The sequence below is a fragment of the Protomyctophum parallelum genome (assembly GCF_964188405.1).
Source record: "Protomyctophum parallelum genome assembly, chromosome: 15".
NCBI classification, from domain to species: Eukaryota; Metazoa; Chordata; class Actinopteri; order Myctophiformes; family Myctophidae; genus Protomyctophum; species Protomyctophum parallelum.
This window is the reverse complement of record NC_139710.1, coordinates 46,384,488-46,404,849: the sequence shown is the minus strand read 5'-3', so window position 1 is coordinate 46,404,849 and position 20,362 is coordinate 46,384,488. Positions and strand designations below refer to the sequence as shown.

Below are 20,362 nucleotides of genomic sequence, written 5' to 3'. Positions count from 1 at the left end.
CACACCTCCACTAGAGGAAGGGCGCATCCCCGGATAGCTAGCTGGCTAGCTATTATTTCTAGTGTACAGTAACAATGGCAGTTAACCTCAGCAAAAATGGCCCTGCTTTGACAGCTGCATACAAAGAGGTCGTGGACGAAAAATCCGACACCAACTGGTAAGATGCCAGAAACATGCGAATTAAATGGTTCCTCCTATGCCTTATCTGGGCAGCTAGATCTGCTAGCTACATCGTTGGCTGCTAGCAGAAGAATCAGCAGTGGTTTATCTGTGTGAAGTGATCTATCTACCCTGCAGCTTAATTTGGATTCTGTTATATATCAGACAGCATATAGGTTGGGCTAAACTTCGGAGGAAGTATGTGGAATTGTGTCTAACTAACATTAACCTCCTTTCAGACATGGATGGACTGACTAGATTAGATTAGATGTTTTACACTAGGACAGATAGCCTGAAGTTAACTTATTCATCAATACAAGTTGTGTACTGTAATGTGATCCAACAAGTCAACAGCAGCAGGGGGTTTAGAAATTAGCCTTTGTCTCTTCATCTGCTTCTGTTCAAGCATGTCTGTCATTATTGCAGATATAGACATTGGCATTTAGACAGACATCTCATTGTTATGTGAGCCCACTTCCTGGTAAGTGCACATTAAGTATCATGATTCAGAGGTCATGCCATGCTGGCTTGTGGACATTTTAAAGTTTTTGCCAAAGATATACAAAATTAGTGGACACAGTAATAATATTATAATATTCAGAGAAACTCATAAAGAGCTAGCTAGCTAGCACTCCATGACCATAACATGTCTGTAGGGTCCATACTCCATTTGGTTCCATTTGTACACTCAGAGTTAAGGGGTGTCCTTACAAATAAAACATTTGAGAACCACTAGTACTAGTTGGACTCCTAATTATGCCATAGTGTCATAGTACGGTAAATAAGTCTCATACATATTCTGAAGAAAATCTGGAGACTTGCCATTTAATTATAGACTTATGGTCAAAATAAGATCATTATTTATAGTGGTCTCTGTGTAAAAAAGAAAATCAAACTATTGCCAAGGACAAGAAGACCAAGTCTTTGCCACAGAGTCACAGACACATTTGTCCGTATACAGAGTTACGGACATGTTGACCCCTGTCATGAATTGCAATTGGGAAAGCAATGAGAACCATTCCCTATCTATCTGACGTGAAACCACGCTGGTGTTTAAAGATGACCTGAATTAATTAATTAATCTCATGGAGCAGCTGTGTGTCTCCTGTCTAGGGATTTGTATTGTATCACCCTGGCTCCAGATGCACTCATAAAAGTACTGTTGTAATTGTTCCTCAATCTCAATCTTCTTCTCGTGGCCCAAAATCACCAGCCAGCCTCTATTATCATTTTGCCGTAAAACATATTTTAGAACTGAACAGATTAGATCCTATGTTGGCTGGTTGAACACCAGCCAACCCCCTGTCAAAGTGTAGCAGCACTGTCTTAGCTACTTGGCTGGCGGCTACTATTTATTCCCCACCCTGTTGACAGGCTTCACATAGCAACGTGATGCTGCACTGATTGGGGTTCAGTGTCAGCAAGTACCAGTCATGTCTTCTTCATTCGTTCTATTGTACTACTACTACTGCCACTCATGTCCAAAATAATGAAAATCCAAAGACTATTTGAAATATATATATTTTTTGGTCACTGGTGATTGTAAATCAGCACCTTAAATAATTGAAACGTCTGTCAGAGGAGTTGCATAATGAATGACAGTTGGTATGGTGGTGTCCGATGTCCAAAATAAATAAATAAGAATGTTCTGCCGCAAAACATAGTCTGATATTTGCAGTAGAGTCACAGCATATTGTACCTGTCAGCAATCTCCTATTTAGGGGAATATCCACTGCTAGTGGAATATAATGGAGTCGAGGCATTCATGGGAAATGGAATATGATGGTCTTTTGCATGGTAGCAATTTAAGCTATAATTTATAACATTGTAATTATACAATGTAATACAATCTGTATCGATTTTGTTAATGTATATAATAAAACCGTACATCTGCAGTGGTTGTCAGATACCTGTCGGGCACCTACTGTTTGACACTGTCAAGAAAGCTATTTGAAGTGGCTGGATTGGACACTATGCAACAGCATCTTTTTCTTCTTTTGTTTTTTACTAATTAGGACATCGTTGCATTTATGTCCCTCAGGAGAGACAAAACATATGGATTGTAGCTATCAAGACTACAATTTTCTTTGTCCCACAATTGTAACCAAAGGAAAATGGCTTCAGTCCAGTGCTTTATTGCAAAGTATTTATACTAACATTCAAGTTAAATATAGTATCGTTCTTATTTTCTACACGATTTGATGACAAAACTGTTAAATAATTTTCTCCAACCACACTTCCTGTTTCTAGCCTACTTGCACTTCTCGTCAGCCCTGGGACCGCAGACTTTGTGGACAGGACGTAGTTTAAATAGTTTTTCCACTGAATAATTTGCTGCTTTGAGTTATCTAGTTCTCTGCTGTAGCACATATCTTTCCACGGTACCACCCCCAGCTAGCCAATGTGGTGACATGATTGTCTGCACAGGGATACTGTTGTAGCTATTCAAACACGTATTGGCTTACAATATGGAATTGAAGTTGAAGACTTTAGTCAATTCTTTAAGTATTGATTTGATTTAAGCTACTACTAATATATAATGGACTTGATTTGGGTAAATCTCAAAGTGCTATATAAAACAATAAAATAACAGCTGTTTTAAACATGCACATTTTAAAAACATGGATCATTTCAGTTTAAAAAGCTTCCTCACACGGCATGTTACCAACTTGGAATTTATGTCATCATCTTCACCGTCTTGTCTCAATGTGTGTTCTGTGGGCTTATTTTGGATTCTGACTTTCTGCCATTCTCCTCAACAGGGCCTTGTTCACGTATGAGGGAAACAGTAATGACATCCGCTTGGTAGAGAAGGGGGGTGAGTAACTATTGTTCATCGTTACCAAGCAGTTTGCCTAAACTCGTTCGGTCATGACTTTTTTTTCTGAACTGTGCAACAATGTTAGTTTTGTTGACCTAGGTTTCCCCACCCATTATTTTGGTAGGAGATTAAAAAAAAGGTTCTTCAGTTATACGTCAAACCACTCTTGACTTTGCCACAATGTTTGTGTTTCAGATGGAGGACTGGAGGAGTTGGTGGAGGAGCTCAACAGTGGGAAGATTATGTATGCTTTCTGCCGGGTCCAGGATCCAAACTCTGGCCTGTTCAAATACGTCCTCATCAACTGGGTCAGTTTTTCATTGTCAGCTCCACGCCTACACTCCCCTCTGGTGGAGCCGTCTTTGTAGACCATTAACTGTTGAAGAATTATTTATTTCCCCCCTTTTTCCCCCCCAGACTGGAGAGGGAGTGAAAGATGCCAGGAAAGGGCTGTGTGCCAACCATGTCAGCTCCATGGCAAATTTTCTCAAGGTGATTGTACTGTATGTTCATGTTGCAGAGTGTTGTTTGAATATTGGAGTAAATCTGCCTTTTTGGCCACACAATCTCCTCATGTTATGTCAGGACAGAAAGCTGCTGCACTTGGAAGTCTATTTTTGTAATGGTTTTCAACAGGATATTATATTAAGTGAATCATGGATAAAAAATACCATGCATCATAAACCTTGTTGGATTAACACAGCTGCGTTGGATTGTAATTTATATCATGCCAGCAATCTCTGCATGTGACCAGGCAATTGGGCGGTGCCTGCCAAAACCAAGATAATAGCGATAAATTGGCCCCATTTCTTTGTTTGCTTGTTTGAGCATTAGAGGAACAGTGACTTGACAGCTAAAATGCCTGCTTTGTATTTACAGGGGGCCCATGTCACAATAAACGCCAGGGCAGAGGAGGATGTGGAGCCCGAGGTCATTATTGAAAAGGTGGCCAAGGCATCAGGAGCAAACTATAACTTCCACAAAGAATCTGACCGCTTCCGAGACACTGGTCCTCAGGGCCCTGTGGTATGCATCCACACACAGCACACTCACACTCCTCCTTTACCCTCCACCCGTCTAATCTTTCATCGGATATCCTATTGAGGGTCGAGGGCTCGAGGCCAGATCAGCAAAGGGGTGGATGGGATGAAGTGCATGTTAAGAGTTGAAGTCCCAAGTCTTGAGACCCTGATTTCAAAATCATAATATATATATATATATATATATATATATATATATATTATGTGCAAGCTGTATTGATTTGAACTTTCATCTCATTAAAGCCTATTGTCATAGATGTAGTATTCACTGCACTAGCAGCCAAGATGACTGGCATGATCCTATGGCAGGAATGTGATTTGTTGAGAATTAGTCAGTAGGATTTGAGTACGATTTGATTTTAATTAGCCTAGCTCGGTATGTATGAAGTTCTGTCACCAAACGGGGTGTGGTGTTTACAATGATCTCACTCAGCTAGAATTCAGTGGCTTAGTGGGAGTCATGAGGATTGTGCTGGTCTGGGGCAAGAGACACAAAATCAGACTGTTATCTCAGCACATTGAGCCATCTGGCTCTATCAGTTCTAGAACACATTCTTGTCATATTCTCTGACGTCACAAACATGTTTGTTTCCTCACCCTGTCATTTGAAAAAGTTCACCTATATTTTTAGTATAGCCTTATGCCTAATTGCTTTTTGACGAAGTTTGAACAGCTTCCTGGCAAAGTCCCTCGACTTTGCCACAGTTGAGTGCGCCTCTCTGCTAGGCTGCACAATGTGAGGGTGCAGATAGTCTGGCTGTTGTAAGACTAGCCAGTTGTATGACATCAGCTTTCTTTTCTTTACAGGGGTCAGTGTACCAGAAGACCAATGCTATGTCAGAAATCAAAAGGACCAACAAAGACAACTTCTGGGCACAGACAGAGGTACGTCAATGTATTTGACATTTTCAACTAATGAATACTTCAGTTTCAGATTAACCGCGGCGAGGATGAATATCACAAACCTCTTCGTTTGTAAAACTATAACGGTGCCCGTGGGGCCTCTACAGCGGTGTCTGTTGGGCACTGGTCTACTTGGAACGATTCAAGTTGGAAATGCATGCCCCACCCAAAAAATATGCCTGTCTCCCTATTTATGCCCATATATGGAGTTCTTTGTAAGGCATGCCCAAATATGGAGTATATGCAGCCAGCTTGTGGAGTTCTGTGTCAGGCATGCCCAAATATGGAGGGTTGTGAGGTCAGAACAGGCCAGCTCCATATATGGATGCTGGGCGGGGGCCGTGTTGAGCCGGGCAGGGGCCTTTTTGGGGCGGTTCTGGACAACCGTGGGTCTGACCGACTCGACACCGGGCACTGCACCCCCTGCTGTGGTGTGGAACGCGTGTGTCGAATTTGAAGTCGGAGGGGCTGACGGTTCTCCAGTTACGTGGATTACACACACATACAGACAGACAGAGACTTGGTGCATTTATAGATAGATAACGAGTTCCCGGCAAATGTTGCACAAGAGCTTGCAGTTTTTTTTTTTATTGATTTTTTAAGGGACAGACAGTAGGCTGACAGGAAACGGGAGAGAGATGGGGGATGACATGCAGTAAAGGCCGTGTCGGGTCCGGGAGTCGAACCCGCGGCACACTGCGACTGGATTACCAGTCCGGTGCCCAGACCGTTATGCTACGGCCTGGGCCAAGAGCTTGCAGTTTTGAACCATTTATTACGTATAGTATTATAGAACCCCCAGCCACACACCTTCTCAAAAAAAGAAATCACAGACACTTTAACATTCTTATGCTAACAACCCTTACCACAATAGTAAAGAAGCCAATCATAATGTAAAAGAAAGCACAAAATAAACAAATTATTGTGACATATGTCCTGTGACTTGTAGGTTTTGCCGAGTGCAACCATTTTGCTTTAAATAAACAGAAAATGTCAAACTTGCCATGGATGTTTTGTTTGTTTTTGGGGGGTTTCCCTTCAAAATCTTGCCTTGTAATATAATCTAAATGAGTGTTTTCCAAAATAAAAGTCTAGTAGTCAAGCCATACACATCGAAAATGGTGCTGGACTGAAACAACTTCAAGGGTTAAAACTCAGTACATAATTGGCACCTTTCATTCAATTCTTTTTAGCCTAAAGTGCTTCACATTAACATAATAAAGTATACAGACAAGTGGTTCTCAACCTCCTAACATCATGTGGGGACCCCACATGATGTTAGGGGGGCTGTGGTACGGCGTATATCTATTTTGCGTCCGAGCATAGACATGGACAATGCCCCGCCTGCCTCTGATTGGCCTACCGACACTGCCCATCTTGACTGTTCTCCGATGCGAGGTTTAGTTACTCCGTGGTGGGAAATAATACAAGACAATGACAGATTGGCACGCGTGACAGAATGCACCCTTGTAACCAACTTGTACGTTTTATTTTTGTAGAAGAGGCAAAGTAATATCGTTTATGCCGTTTGCTTTGATTGAATAATTGAACACACGTGTACGTTGTTCTAAATAAAGTGTTATGTGTTGATTATCGTGTATTAATCTAATTATAGTAAACTAATACTATTATACTAAAAAGGATAAAGAAAATAGACCTTTTTACAGTACAAGTTCAAGTTTACACATACAAATAAGTTACACAATAATCAACACAAAGACTTTATTTAGAACACACCCAAATCAAATCATATTACGGTGAACATGTTCAATCAATTATTCCATCAAAGCAAACGGCATAAACAATATTAGTTTGCCTCTTCTACAAAAATAAAACCTACAGTTCTCTTGTATCATACCGTACTTGTATTACTTCTCACCATGGCGTAACCTCGCATCAGACTATCCAGCATAGCTATATCCACCTCAGTGGACAGTCAAGACTGGCAGCCAATCAGAGGCAGGCGGGGCGTTGCCATGTCTATGCTCGGACGCAAAATAGTGAAATATTTACCACAGGTAGTTCTTCTGACAAGAAATTGGTTGAAATAGCCTGTCCAGCCGTGCTGAAATAAGCATGACGGCACACCTAGCCGTTGATGGAAGATTTGAGAACGGATTAATCACATTAGAAATATCATCAGTTGTGCTGATTAGACAGTTTCGTCAGAGCAGCAGCATCATTGGCTTAGGAATGGAACAAAAACAATTCATGGAATACATTTAATTTCTCTTGTGTGTTAATATGCATAGCTGAATACGATGGGGCAGGTCTAGGTCTAACTGTATTTGAACAGCCGTTATGGTGGTACATGGAGAGCCAGATATCTTCTGAGGTGGTACAAAAGTGGCATAAAAAGGTTGAGAACCACTGGTATAGGACTAGAAAAGTGTAGTTAAACTAAGGAGCAAGTCAATGTAGGGCAAAATTAGGGTCAGACCTGATGAAGACCGCTTCATTACATTTCGCTCCTAATAAAATACGGTACCATGTGTGAGAATGTGGTTTCTTTACTTTTCAACCCATTTTGACCTGGGAGCGATTCTACAAAACTGTCTAAATCCTGACAGTTTTCTCGAAAAACCTATGTTTCTATGTCGGTGGTTCTCAGACATTTTCATGTTTAGAATTATATCTAATGGGCTGCCGCCCCCCATCTGAAAATATGTTGTTCCAGGGAGGGACATCCCCAGAAGCAAAGATTTTAGTTAAAAACGTTCCCTCTGAAAGAATATATATTCAAAGGTTAGCGCCACATTTTCACAATTTTTCAAAAATAGCAGACCTACAAGTGCCGCGCTATGAGCTACTATACTTTTTCAATAGCTAAAGCATAACATAATGTTTAAAACACCAAATGGGGTTCCCGCCCAAAATGGATTAACGGTACAAGTTACAGCCAACCAAAGAACCTAATCGACCAGTTGCACTCTTCTTGCCTTTCTTTTTTAGAAAGACGAGGAGAAGAGACGCAAGGAGGAGCAGAGTAAGGCAACGGAGGACCGCCAACTTCTCGATAGAGAGCGGAAGGATCAAGACGCCAAGGAGTCTGTGCAGAGAGACAAAAGAGAAAAGGATATAGCCTCTCAAATTGATCAACAGAAGTAGGTGTCCCAATGACTGCTGACCTGTGAGTGCAGTATCACTTTGCATAGCAGCTCCCATTCAGCAAACCGTTCAGCCTCCTAAATGGCCATTTGTTTGACAGGAAGTACCAGCAGAAGCAGGAAGCTGAAAACAGAGACCAGGAGAAGAAACAATGGGTGAGTTGTCTCGTCCACTGTTGCCATGTCCGCTTATTATAAGTGACTTTGGGCTTCTTTTTCTGTAAAGTTGCTTGTAAATATTGGTAGTTTTTTGGGCTTGTTTCTAGAGTGTTGTTGTGTTTTTTTTCCTAATGTTGTTTAAAGGACCCTACATCTAAAATATTTTGTGCCAGGGTCCAGGGACCTCCATACCAGATTTGTGTTGTTAAAAATATTCCACATTTGCCCGGACGGTTACCTCAACCGTTTGGGCAACCAGCCGGATGGCGTGCCACGGGATCGACTTCCGAGCTCGACGGCCTTTGCAGTGTGTAACTCCCCATCTCTCCCCCTTTCCTGTCAATAGCCTCGTTGTGACTTGCATATTGCCCCGCTATGAGTGTGGGCACATACGCGTGAAGAAGCGGCAAGAAAGCGCCTAGTCCAGGCGTCTCTTCCGGATTTTTAAACAGCTGGTGGATGACGCTTGCGTGTGGCTTCAACTTGTATTGTCGGCAAAGTGTTTCCGTTTTTTTTTGCCGACACGTCAAGTTGCAGCCGCACGCGAGTGTCATTTCCATGCACCAGGTGTTTAAAATCCCGGAAGAGACACGTGGACTAGGCGTTTCTTGATATGACAGTGTTGTTGGACACTGTCGTGTGTGTGTGTGTGTGTGTGTGTGTGTGGACTTTTTGTTCAGAGTTCAGACTAGCTTCACCTCTACGCAGCTAGAAGCAACTAACTGCACACTGCTGATGCCCAAATGACAAAAAATCTGGGGTGCATTCCTAAATCCATTCTGACTACTGTGGAATCAGAGTGTAGAGTGTAGACTATTGTTTAACCAGAGTCAGAGTGTCAAGATGCCACATTAACATAATAAAGTATGTACAAAAAATATCATTTCTGTCATTTTAGAGTTTTTTCGAGGCGGCGACGAGGAATATATAAATAACACTGTTACTTTGTAATAACATTAATATATCTATATATATATAAAAATAAATTGTGTAATGCGCCAAAAGGCGATCGGGGGTTGTGATTTACTTCAAGAGGTTAATGTTCCTGTTCTGGCTTTACTTTTCAGACAGTGATGCTGATTCATAGATATTTCACTAGCATGCCAAAGTGCCACAACTTTATTATAAGAGTACAGAAAGCATGAACTACTCCTTTTAACATCACCAGGAGGTGCAGGAGAAGGAGTTCCAGGCAACCCAGAAGAGAGGAGTGAAGCGAGGTGAATCTGTGGAGAAGGCCAACGTGAGTCCCCTTACCCACTGCACCTGGAAACCAACGGCTCTCCTCTGGACTCCATCTGCTTTATGTTAATGGCACAATATAGGATGCAAATACAATCTGCGTTTATGTCTGTCTCACTGATTGATTGGGCCATTAATTTTGACAGTCAAAAGAACTGTACCTACCTAATTTAAACTCACCCTCACAACTGTACTTAACAGTTTGACTGTTTTTTACGATTAACCCGCATTTTAATCAACCCCCCTTCACTGCCGAGATTGTTGTATTACCTTTAGAGCATACGCTGAATTATTTGGGCTTTTAATCCGCGAAAATCCATCAAAAAAAGCTCCCGTGGTTTGTTATGATCTGTGTGTAGCATCCACCATCTTGGTGCACCCGGAAGACGCACACAAGATTGGTTTCAATGAGGCGTTGCAACCAATGCATTTCCATTGGCCTCAATTTCCCAGAAGCCCTAGCAGCCCACAGCATGTGACGATTTCCGGTTTCGTCATCACAGCGAAGCCATCCAGTCTCATACTCCGCGACGAAGACGGATTTTCTTTTGATTCATTACATTACGGCGGATTAAACACATAAAACAAAAGGCGGGTATGTCCGATACGGCAGCGACATTAACCTGGAGTAATCCATTCGCGGCACGGAAACTGTTAATTTAAACTCACCCTCACAACTGTACCTAATTTAAACTCATCCTCACAACTGTACCTAATTTAAAGTCACACTCACAGAAGTTTCACTTGCTTATTTAAACTCAGGAACAATGTCACTCACCATACCTAGTGTTTCAACACACACACTCTTTCTGATTAATTGAAAATTAAGGACGCTGATTTTTCTGGTTTCATCTTCGTAGCAGTTTTTGTACCTTTTGTAGCAGTTTTTGTATTGACTTGTGCTTTCGTTCTACATACTTTGAATCAAATGCACACACAGTCACACACACACCTGTCCAGTTACTCCTTGCTATTTTCCTCTGTCTACAGCCATTATACAGAGAATGCATGTTTATGTGCTTGTGACTCCAGTAAAAGAGCATCACACACACACCACTCGTACACTGCTTCCGAGCGCTTATTATTTCCTCTCACTCCCGTTTGGTTTCAGGAGGCAGCCTCTCTCATCTCTCAGCGTTCCATGAACCCCAGAGAGATGTTCAAACAGAGGGAGAGGGGCATGACTCCCAGTGACTCTGAGGCCCCTGCTGCTGCTGCCCCTGCCCCCGCCAGCCCCCAGCCAGGTAGGGCCCCAGCCCAGTGCACCCACACTGCCCCCGCCAGGCCCCAGGCAGGAAGGGCCATATTATTATTATATTATATTATTAATGAAATTATCTTAGAAAATGTTTTATGTCTGAAAAAAAAATTCTTTACTTTTTGAAAATATTTTGAAATAACTTTGGTCTAATTTTGGCTGGCCCTGGCGGCCAGCGCTCAGGTATGGGGATGAGGGTGTGGCCTGTCAAAGCGCTCATCCCTGCCATGTCGGAACACGCTGGAGCAGATTGTTGTCTCTTCTAGCTGCCCTCTTGCCGAGCTTCAGCTTTTCCATCAGACCGTCTCATAGTCATCATAGTTGACTCTTAACTCATCCAAACCTCAAGCCATTGTACGTTTCTGCTTCTCTGGACAACCTGTCTGTTCTGTTTGTTGTTCTTTTTCTTACCCCTCCTGTCCTGTTCATGTGTTTGGGGGCGGACCTCAGGGCGCCTGCAAAGCCCTTTTCTCTCTTCTAAGCAATCATGTGAGTCTGAGCGAGCCGAGTCACCCCTGCGCCAAGCCTCCCCTTTGCCTGCAAGCTCCGTCTCTCCTGTTCCTGCCACAGGTGTGAGCTCTCACGCACGCACGCACACACACACACACACACACACACACGTACGCCAAGAATGCAGTGTTAATTTTGATGGCAAATTCTGATTTAGTCTAACACACCATTTCGTTTCTAGTCCTATTTAGTCATCTGAAGTTGTTTATTCATAGTCTAGACTTGGTCGACTAAATAAAAACCTTAGTGTTCATTTTGACAGCGAATTCTGATTTAGTCTTAGTCTTTTGAACACACCATTTAGTTTTAATCCTATTTTAGTCATCTGAAATTGTTTAGTCTTAGTCAACAAAATGACATTGCACACATGCATATTTATGCATGTACACATGCATAAATAAATACATAAAGAATAAACACACACGGTCGGATAATCTTTGGAGGCTGATTCATGCAAAACTAAAGTCTGTCGCCCACATTTATTTTAAATATCATCAAAAGCTGTGCTTAATTTCTCTGTAGTTTCTGTGTAACGTCATCCTCATGATCATTTTTAAGCATCGTGCATCAGCTGTCCTGTCTGCATTCTTGTCCATTCTGCAAAATACATTTCTGCCCGGCTTCCAGAAAAGTGTCCGGGTAGCTCAGTCGGTAGAGCTCTTGCCTTTGGACCACAAGTTCATGGGTTCGATCATCGCCAACTCAGCGTATGAGTAGCACGGCTTGGGTGCGGCAAGTCGTGCGGGAAGTACTGGGAGCTGATGGTAGGTGTGGCGCTCCACTTCAACAATCCAGGGGTCTAGCGCATTGTAACGGGTACAGACTACAGCGTGTTATCGGCTGATACCCGACAATAAGCCACTCCCGACCTACAAGAAAAAAAGAATCCCAGTCATGCCCCTCCCTATGTTTGTGTATTTGGTGAACTTCATGCATCATGTGTTGGTTGTGTGTACGTTGTGTATGTGGTGAACTTCATGCATCATGTGTTGGTTGTGTGTACGTTGTGTATGTGGTGAACTTCATGCATCATGTGTTGGTTGTGTGTACGTTGTGTATGTGGTGAACTTCATGCATCATGTGTTGGTTGTGTGTACGTTGTGTGTCTGTGTTTGTTTTGTTGCGGTGATAAGAGCCTGATGTGGATGATGATGAGCTGACCGGGTGTGAGTATGATGAACAGGAAGTTCAGGAACCCATTCCCCATGTTCAGGAACCCATTCCTCAAGTTCAGGAACCCATTCCCCAAATTCAGGAACCCATTCCCCAAGAGCCGCCACAAGGTGGGACCCATTTCACTCAAACAAGCACACACACACACACACAGAATCCGTTTTTTTCATGCTTTATTTTTCATATATCCAATAGGTTTTTTTGTCACTAAGTAATCATACAACAATTTCGCACAAGATGGTGAAAATAGACAATGAACAAGCTCACGGCAGGTCACGTTCTAAGCTTTTAGATCAGCTCAACCATTTGTAAAGAAAAAAAGGGAAAGAAGTAATTTCCTATACTATTTAAATCAAAATTAATTTTTTTAATGAATTATATCAATTTAACTGTTGCATGCCTCAACACACACACACACACACACACACACACACACACTCCTGTCTCTGTCTGTACACAGTAACACTACACTATACTATACTGTACTGTACATACACATCACATGGATCCATCTGCTTCTTATAATAACAATCAGTATTTTCACCATGACCATACCATCCATACCTCTCCATCCCTCCCTCATATTAACCGAGAAGGTCTTCTGCTTTCAGGATCAGCTGCTGCCACCTGCTGGTAGAATAAGACCAATGCTTTTAGTTTGAATCCCGGTAATTGACTGACAGTGTCTTGTTATGTGTCAGTTGTTTCAGAGGAGCCGCCGCCGGCTACCCGTTCTCCGGTCCCGGAAGCGCCCGTCGTCAACGAACATTACGAAGAGCCACCTCAGGTGATTACTGCAGTATAGCAACAGTTTGACGTCATTTAACCCATTTTGACCTGACCTTTTGACATCTACAAATGTCTTCTAAATCCTACACAGTTTTCTGAAAAACATATGTTTCTATGTCAGTGGTGCTCAACCTTTTTCATGTCAAGGACCCCCAAAAATATCTGGATGGCAGGCCAACAAAAGTGAAGTATGCAAGTACTTTTTCCACCACTGGTTATTTATGAGTGCTATCCCTTCCTCGCCCCTCTGCCAGGTGGAGGAGAACAACACAGACGACATGCCTGCTGATAGAGGCATCTGTGCCAGAGCCCTGTATGACTACCAGGCTGGTATGTCTGTCTTCTGTTCACTCTACTGCTGTGCTGAAAACCAATGTTTTACACTCTGCAAAGGGACAGATGATAGCTCTGTGATTGTGGAATCCCATTTGGGTTGGTACACCTGGCAGTATGGATAGCTTTGATGCTGTAAACGTATGAAGTTGATCAGTGATCTAGATCAGTGGCAAACTAGTGAATATATCAGTTCAACAAGCTCACAATGCAGCGTGAAGTAACTATTGTCACTACTTTTGCTTTTGTGTCCCCCATAGAGTTATACTGTGTCTCTAAGTCGGGCTAAATCTGAGACTAAAATAACCACGAGAGTCTCATTTTACCACTTTCCTTGCAACAAAGCAGCTACTGGTCTCCCAAATCTGGCTGTGACAGGCCGTCTGCCACACTGAATACTATCGCCAATTTATTTCATTGTGTCAACTAAATCCTACTCAACCCTCCATGCACACATTCTAAATATGCCCCCGAAATATTGTACTGAGCAAATGGACTGTTACCACCTTCAATATAAATGATAATAATAGACTTTGTTGTCTCCACATCATATATTTTCTTTGTCATGGACACAAAACATTAATAATTCTACTTGAGTTGGAAGCATTAAGACCCATTTAACCCTTGATGGCTTCCTTTCTGAAGAATAACGTTATTGTAAAAAGATTCACGCGTTTCGATATTGCTATTTACAATGAGAAGCAGACGGGAGCTGGTGCCACTTGGACCCGGACAATTTACAATTTAGGCATTTAGCAGATGCTCTTGATCCAGAGCGACTTACATTTAAGCAAAAACAAAAGCATGGCATACATTTAAGCAAAAACAAAAAGCATGGCATACATCACATATATCAAAAGTAGTTGATGAATCATGTATAAACTAAGAACGTAACAGTGGAGTATCTATGTCGACTATACATACTATACTATATTATATATTATACAATATACATGTGTACTATAAAGTGCTATGACTACATAAAATGCAATTCTAGTGCTGTCTACGTAACGAGCTATAAGTCTGTCTAAAATAACAATGCTAATCTACTATCTGAGTCTACATAAAGTGCTATCTAAAGGGCTAGGCTAGGGCAAGTGCTGCGGGCCATGGTGGAGTCTGAAGAGGTGGGTTTTCAGACTACGGCGGAAGATTGGGAGTGAGGCTGCAGTTCTAGTTCTGACTGACGTAGGACTACAAAATGACGTCGGACTTAAATACCGAATTGGTTTTCAACCTTTTCTGGATCAGGGCCCACTCGAGTGTTTGCAGCCCACACATCTGAACACTTAACACGGCAGCCTATCAGTGGCCGTGGGCTGCATACAGTCTCATGTACATGTTAATCCAGTGTTACGGTATGGATGAGTGAAACTAACATTGTATACTTCAAGTTTCTATTTAGCTGTATCACAATGAAAACTCACTTTCATGGTTTAAACAAAAATACAGTGACTTTTTATTTATTTATTTATTTATTCATTTTATACATAATGCAATAAACTTGTTGGGTGTTATTGCAGAGAAATCCATCCCTTTTTCCTGTTGTGTCTTTTCAGCCGATGACACCGAGATCTCATTCGATCCTGACGAGATCATAACTGGCATCGAGATGATCGACGAGGGATGGTGGCGAGGCTACGGCCCAGGTGGCCATTTTGGAATGTTTCCAGCCAATTATGTAGAGCTGGTCTAAAGCTTGGGTTCAGTCAGGCCCCTTTTCCACCGGTTGGTTCCCAATGAGAACCGTTTCAGTTCTTTTTGGTTCTTAGTCCATGAGCCAGAGCTCCAAAATTGGAACGTTAATTATGAATTGAGTGGGCAAAACCATACCTATATTAGATTGTTATCACCATGAAACTTCCCCAATTGAGTACTTACACGAAGACAATGATTTATTGTATTAATTCTTTTACATTTTTAAATATGCAAATGAGGCATTATGTAGAAAATATGCAAAATAATCGAAAATATGAAAAAGCTACTACTGTGGAAGGGTTATCATGTATTAATTTACTTGTATTGATCCTAAATTTGATCCTAAACAATTTAATATAGGTCTAGTTTTTCCCACCAATTTTGGAACTCTGGCTCATGGACTAAGAACCAAAAATAACTGAACCGGTTCTCATTGGGAACCAACCGGTGGAAAGGGGGTCTCAGTGCACGTCCTAGACCAGCGCACTGGCAGCCCCTAGAGGACCTCATAGCAGCAGGACAGCACACAGCCAAACCAGACCGTCTCTCACCCCAGTGAGCCGGTCGAAGCCTCTCTCCATATCATGGACCAATGAGTGAATGATTGGTAATCGTGGGGCCACATAGATTATTAAAAGAAAACCCAAACCCCTATGTTGAAGAAACCAATTAGCATTGTTGTTGATGTTGTAAAGCTTTCTGATTGGCTAGTTTAGGGATTTGTGAAAGACCAATAATAGGCTGGCCTCCCAACCCCTCTCACACACACCTATCCCTAAAAACTACCTTTATCTATAAATGTGATGCAGTAATATGTCAGCCTTTTGTTATTAATGGTATAATCATAAATTCCATTGTGAGCATTGATGGCACTTCACATTCCTTAAATGAGTGAATTCCGTTTGATTTCAGGTATATATCTTTTATTCTTATTTGTAGTTGTTGCTCCTTTACATTTCAGGAAAAGAGAAATCATACACAATGGTACCGGCTACTGTTTAATCTTTGCCTTGTTTTGCCTTTATTTCCAAGGAGACTGATTTTTTTTCCTCTTTTTCTTTTTTGTACTATTTTTGTGAAAATGTTGTGATTACTTTTTTTTATTATTATTATTATTTTTGGTTGAACTAAAATCCTGTGTGAATTTCAAACGGCAGTTTAGTATTGGAATCAAATATTTAAAAGCAGTTGCATTTGCTGTGCTGTGGGTGGCAGACTTCAGTGCTTCATGGTGAAATGAGATTTATTGTACAACGGTTCTTTCCATACACCCATATCACCCAAGAGTAATTCTTTCAGCATAATTCTGCTCATATTATGTCCTCGTTTTTGATGAGCCATGTTTGTCATTGGCCAAAATTAAGAGGATGCAAAGAGCACTAATCGAATATGAGAAAGTTGTGGAAAAGGGTTAGATCTAATTGAATGGGGCAATATCCTCTGAAAGACATTTTCTCGCCATTAATCAGTCTATAATGTTTGATGAATAATTAAGAAACAATTATGCAAGTTCAGTGTTTTATTCATTCCAAACATGATATTCAAATCATTGTCATCTGAAGCATTGTGCTCTGTTGATGAAAGGAAAATTAATTGTGAATTAAAAAAGGGCATGTTCTTATATTTTTCTGTTTTTGTTTTTCCAGAGTATATTGTAATGCAGAGACATTATTCATAATAAATAATAATAAAAGTTGTTTTGTGACATCTTTCTCAAGGCCTTATGCATAACACTTGTATTACGATGTATGTGAGCTAGCAAGAGCTTGTACGAAACCAGGCGATTTTAGGGACTTTCAAGGAAATTACTAACTTGTACATAACTAATATTTGCTCTAAGATTCGTTTACTGGAATTAGACCATAACGACTGGGGATTTCGCAGGTTTCACTTTCAATATTTGATTAAGGTAGAGTATAAGCCAACATTTGGCAACAAGGTAAAAGCCAGCTGAATCTGGGCTCTGAAAACTTTAAATGTAAGATTTATTTATTTTCACCATTATAGAGCCCATGTTAGTTAGGATGTCCCTAACTTGCGTTGTGCTGTCCAATGTCCTCATCACATAGCCTAACCTCCATGTCTGTTTCAGTGAAAGGCTCAAATGAATAGCAGGGGATTTTCTCAGACATTTTGTTTTTTCCTCAGCCACTCGATCAGGACGTTCTGACCTCATGCAGTTACAGTATGTGAGAGAGACGGCTCATGAGCTCTAACGCACACTTAGAGTGATCGTATAGTGAAGTGAAAGTAGTGCAAGTGAAATTTCCAATAGCTTGTAATTTGACATAAAAAAATCTTTAAAGGTATGCATTGTGGGGGGGGGGGGGGGGGGGGGGGGAGAGTACTCGCATGTTTAAGTAAAATGATCAATACTGCAATGTAGAAATACTCTTATTTCAAGTAAAATGACATTTCGGAATTATAACATTTACATAAGTAAAATACAAACGTATTATCAAAATGTACTTAAAGTAATGCTTCAAGTACTAATTATGCAGAATGTATTAATGTATATGTAGGCCTATAAATGTATGCCTTTTGAAAATAGCAAACAAACAACAACAAACAAGCTTACAATGTGTCACATCTCGACAAAGTAGACCTAACTGGCTTGATTGATTGATTGAAGAATTTAGTTTTGTACATTTCAAGCACAACTCAATAGAAAACTGTTAACTGTGGACGACACCATAAAGCATTACGCTTGTTTACAATAGGGTCCACCATGTTCAATTCATCATAACATTTAGAGACATACAAATATACATTATATAGCCAAAAAATAGGAAATCATCATAGAGGAGGTAAAAGATGGGAAAAAAACATATGCAGTGAGGGGAAAATTGGAAAAAGGGGTGGGTGGGGGATTCAGATGTTACGGGGACCAGTTTAGAATTGCAGCCATCCTTTGGCTTTGAGAGTGGTTTTGAAGGAGTCAAGGGATTTGCATGTCTTAATGACTGTTGGTAGGGCGTTCCACATTTTGGTGGCATAGGAAATTAATTAATTTGAAATGAATTTAGTTCCTTGTTTGTGCCGAATCTGGGTTGCACATGGTTTGTTGAACTTGGACTTCGTTGACATTAAGGAAGTATTTCAGGTACATAGGTATCGTGGTCGTGTATCGAATCTTGTGGACCAGATCCATATTGCAAGATGCTGTACTCTGTCGTCAACCCTAAGCCATTCCAGCTTGTCAAAGTGGGCAGGGGTGAGGTGGGTTCAGGGGGTGAGGCCAAGTAGTAGCCTGAACAGTTTGTTTTGGGAAGTCTGGAGCCTTGTTTTAAGGGCCTTTGAGGTGCTGTGGTACTATAGGTGCATGCATATAGTCAAATAAACCTTGTATGAGGGCTCCTGTTAGGGTCTTCATGGTTGGACTTTATTAATTACGTTGGTGGCCATTTTATCACCGGAAAGATTTGCCTCCAGGATGGAACCTAACTTCATCTTTTTGTGCGATAATATTGTCACCCACTCTAATCAAGAAGCCATCTGCCTTGCTGAGATCATTGTTTGATCCAAATAGAATGGATTCAGTTTTTCCCAGGTGTAAAGATAGTTTGTTAACAGCGAGCCAGGTGCAGATTCTACCGAGTTCAGAGCTGAGGGCATATATTTTCAATCTGCAGTTTGTTCCTGTCCGAGACCAGCAGTGCTGCAGTCATCTGCGAACAGGAACAAGTTGCAGTCACAAGCTGATGTCATCGTTTACATATATTAGGAACAGTAAAGCCCCTAGTATGCTTCCTTGTGGAACGCTACAGCTCACTGGGAGGGGGTGGGGGGGGGGGGGGGGGGGGACATAGGCCATAAGCCATATTAGATATTGCCATATTGGAAATAAATACTCAAGTAAAACACAAATACCTCAGCTCTCTTTTATTTTACTTTTTGTATTGTTTGTATGCTTCATTGAATACTTGCAGTAGATGCAGCCTATCAGGATGTCAAGCAATTGTCAAAATGTGTCAATTCAATAATATAGGATATATGGTAGTAAATATAAACAAAGTATGGCCTGGTTGATTGTGTAATAATAATAATAATAATAATAATAATAATCTGACATCAAGACAGTTAATGAACATGAATAATATTTAGACACTTAAAAATGTTTATGTTTTTTATCCCACGATTTTGCAACCCATTTTTTCACCCAGTGTCAATTATCTAATGTAATCCTGGGTGCTGCACTTCCTCTGCCAACCTAGGGGGGCAGCAGACTGACCTCATGCTTCTTTCTATGCATGAGGAGTCCAAGCGGCTTCTTTTCACCTAACAGGGGGGAGTTTCCCCGGCTGGACGTAGCTTTTGGAAGGAACACGTTATTCTGACCAGTTCCTTTCCCCTCCATCAGGCACCCCAGCTGGCCAGGGGGAGGTAGTTTGGAGACCAGGATTACTGCATGTTTTTTGTGAGGGTACCTACCCTAGGGGACACGGGGAGAACATGCAAACTCCACACAGAAGGGCCCTTTCGCCAACCCCGCCTCGGGTATGCGCACTGATGAGGCGGTGGGGAGAACACGCCCCCCAGCACCCACAGCGTCCCCAGCGGGAATCGAACCCAGGACCTTCTAGCTGTGAGGCGACAGCACTGCCGACTGTGCCACCGTGCCCCCCAAATGTTGATCAAATTGAAATGTCACTCTAGCCGCCACAGGTGGAAGATTAGGGCATCCTCGGTCATTTCAGTGAGATAAAAAACAAGCCAAGCAAACTTGGATCAAGTGTTGAACGCTGCGCAAATTAGACTTAACATTGTAAACAACAAAGTTCAACAGTGTTAGTTAATAGTGTTACAAGTGTTGTAATTTTAATGCTTGATCATGTTAAAGCAGGCCTGTAGGTGAAATGTTTTTTTTTGTTTTTTTAGATATCCAGTAAAGAGAGATGTGAAAGTGAGAATAGAGAAGAGGGATGACACAATACTGATACAGAGGCAAATTCTAACCCACAATACTAAGATTGAAAGATTGAAATACTTTATTTGTCACACACTCATATTTGCATGAGCAGTGATTATTTTTCCTGCCAGCTAGTGCAGAATCGTTCGTACAGAAGAAGTTCCAGGATGCGTTGTATTACTCAGCAAGAATCTTTATTAGTTGCTAAGGGGTGGCGGCGGTGGCTCAGGGGTAGAGTGCCTGGATGGTAACCGTAACGTT

The 20,362-nt window shown here is 41.5% G+C and overlaps 1 protein-coding gene across 3 annotated transcripts; it reads left to right on the top strand.

The window, feature by feature from the left end:
• On the top strand, positions 1 to 16,888 carry dbnlb (drebrin-like b). Of its 3 annotated transcripts, XM_083784531.1 has the most exons (15): positions 1 to 157; positions 2,922 to 2,977; positions 3,176 to 3,288; positions 3,398 to 3,472; positions 3,860 to 4,006; positions 4,828 to 4,905; positions 7,876 to 8,027; positions 8,132 to 8,186; positions 9,358 to 9,432; positions 10,543 to 10,675; positions 11,140 to 11,259; positions 12,333 to 12,482; positions 13,074 to 13,159; positions 13,416 to 13,491; positions 15,054 to 16,888. In XM_083784531.1, the coding sequence occupies exons 1-15, from the start codon at positions 75 to 77 to the stop codon at positions 15,188 to 15,190; spliced, it is 1,536 nt and encodes a 511-aa protein (XP_083640657.1). In that variant the 5' UTR covers positions 1 to 74; the 3' UTR covers positions 15,191 to 16,888. The 3 variants fall into 3 exon arrangements, with proteins under 3 accessions (XP_083640657.1, XP_083640658.1, XP_083640659.1); XM_083784532.1 differs by lacking the exon at positions 11,140 to 11,259; XM_083784533.1 differs by lacking the exons at positions 11,140 to 11,259; positions 12,333 to 12,482.
• The last annotated feature ends 3,474 nt before the right edge of the window (positions 16,889 to 20,362 follow it).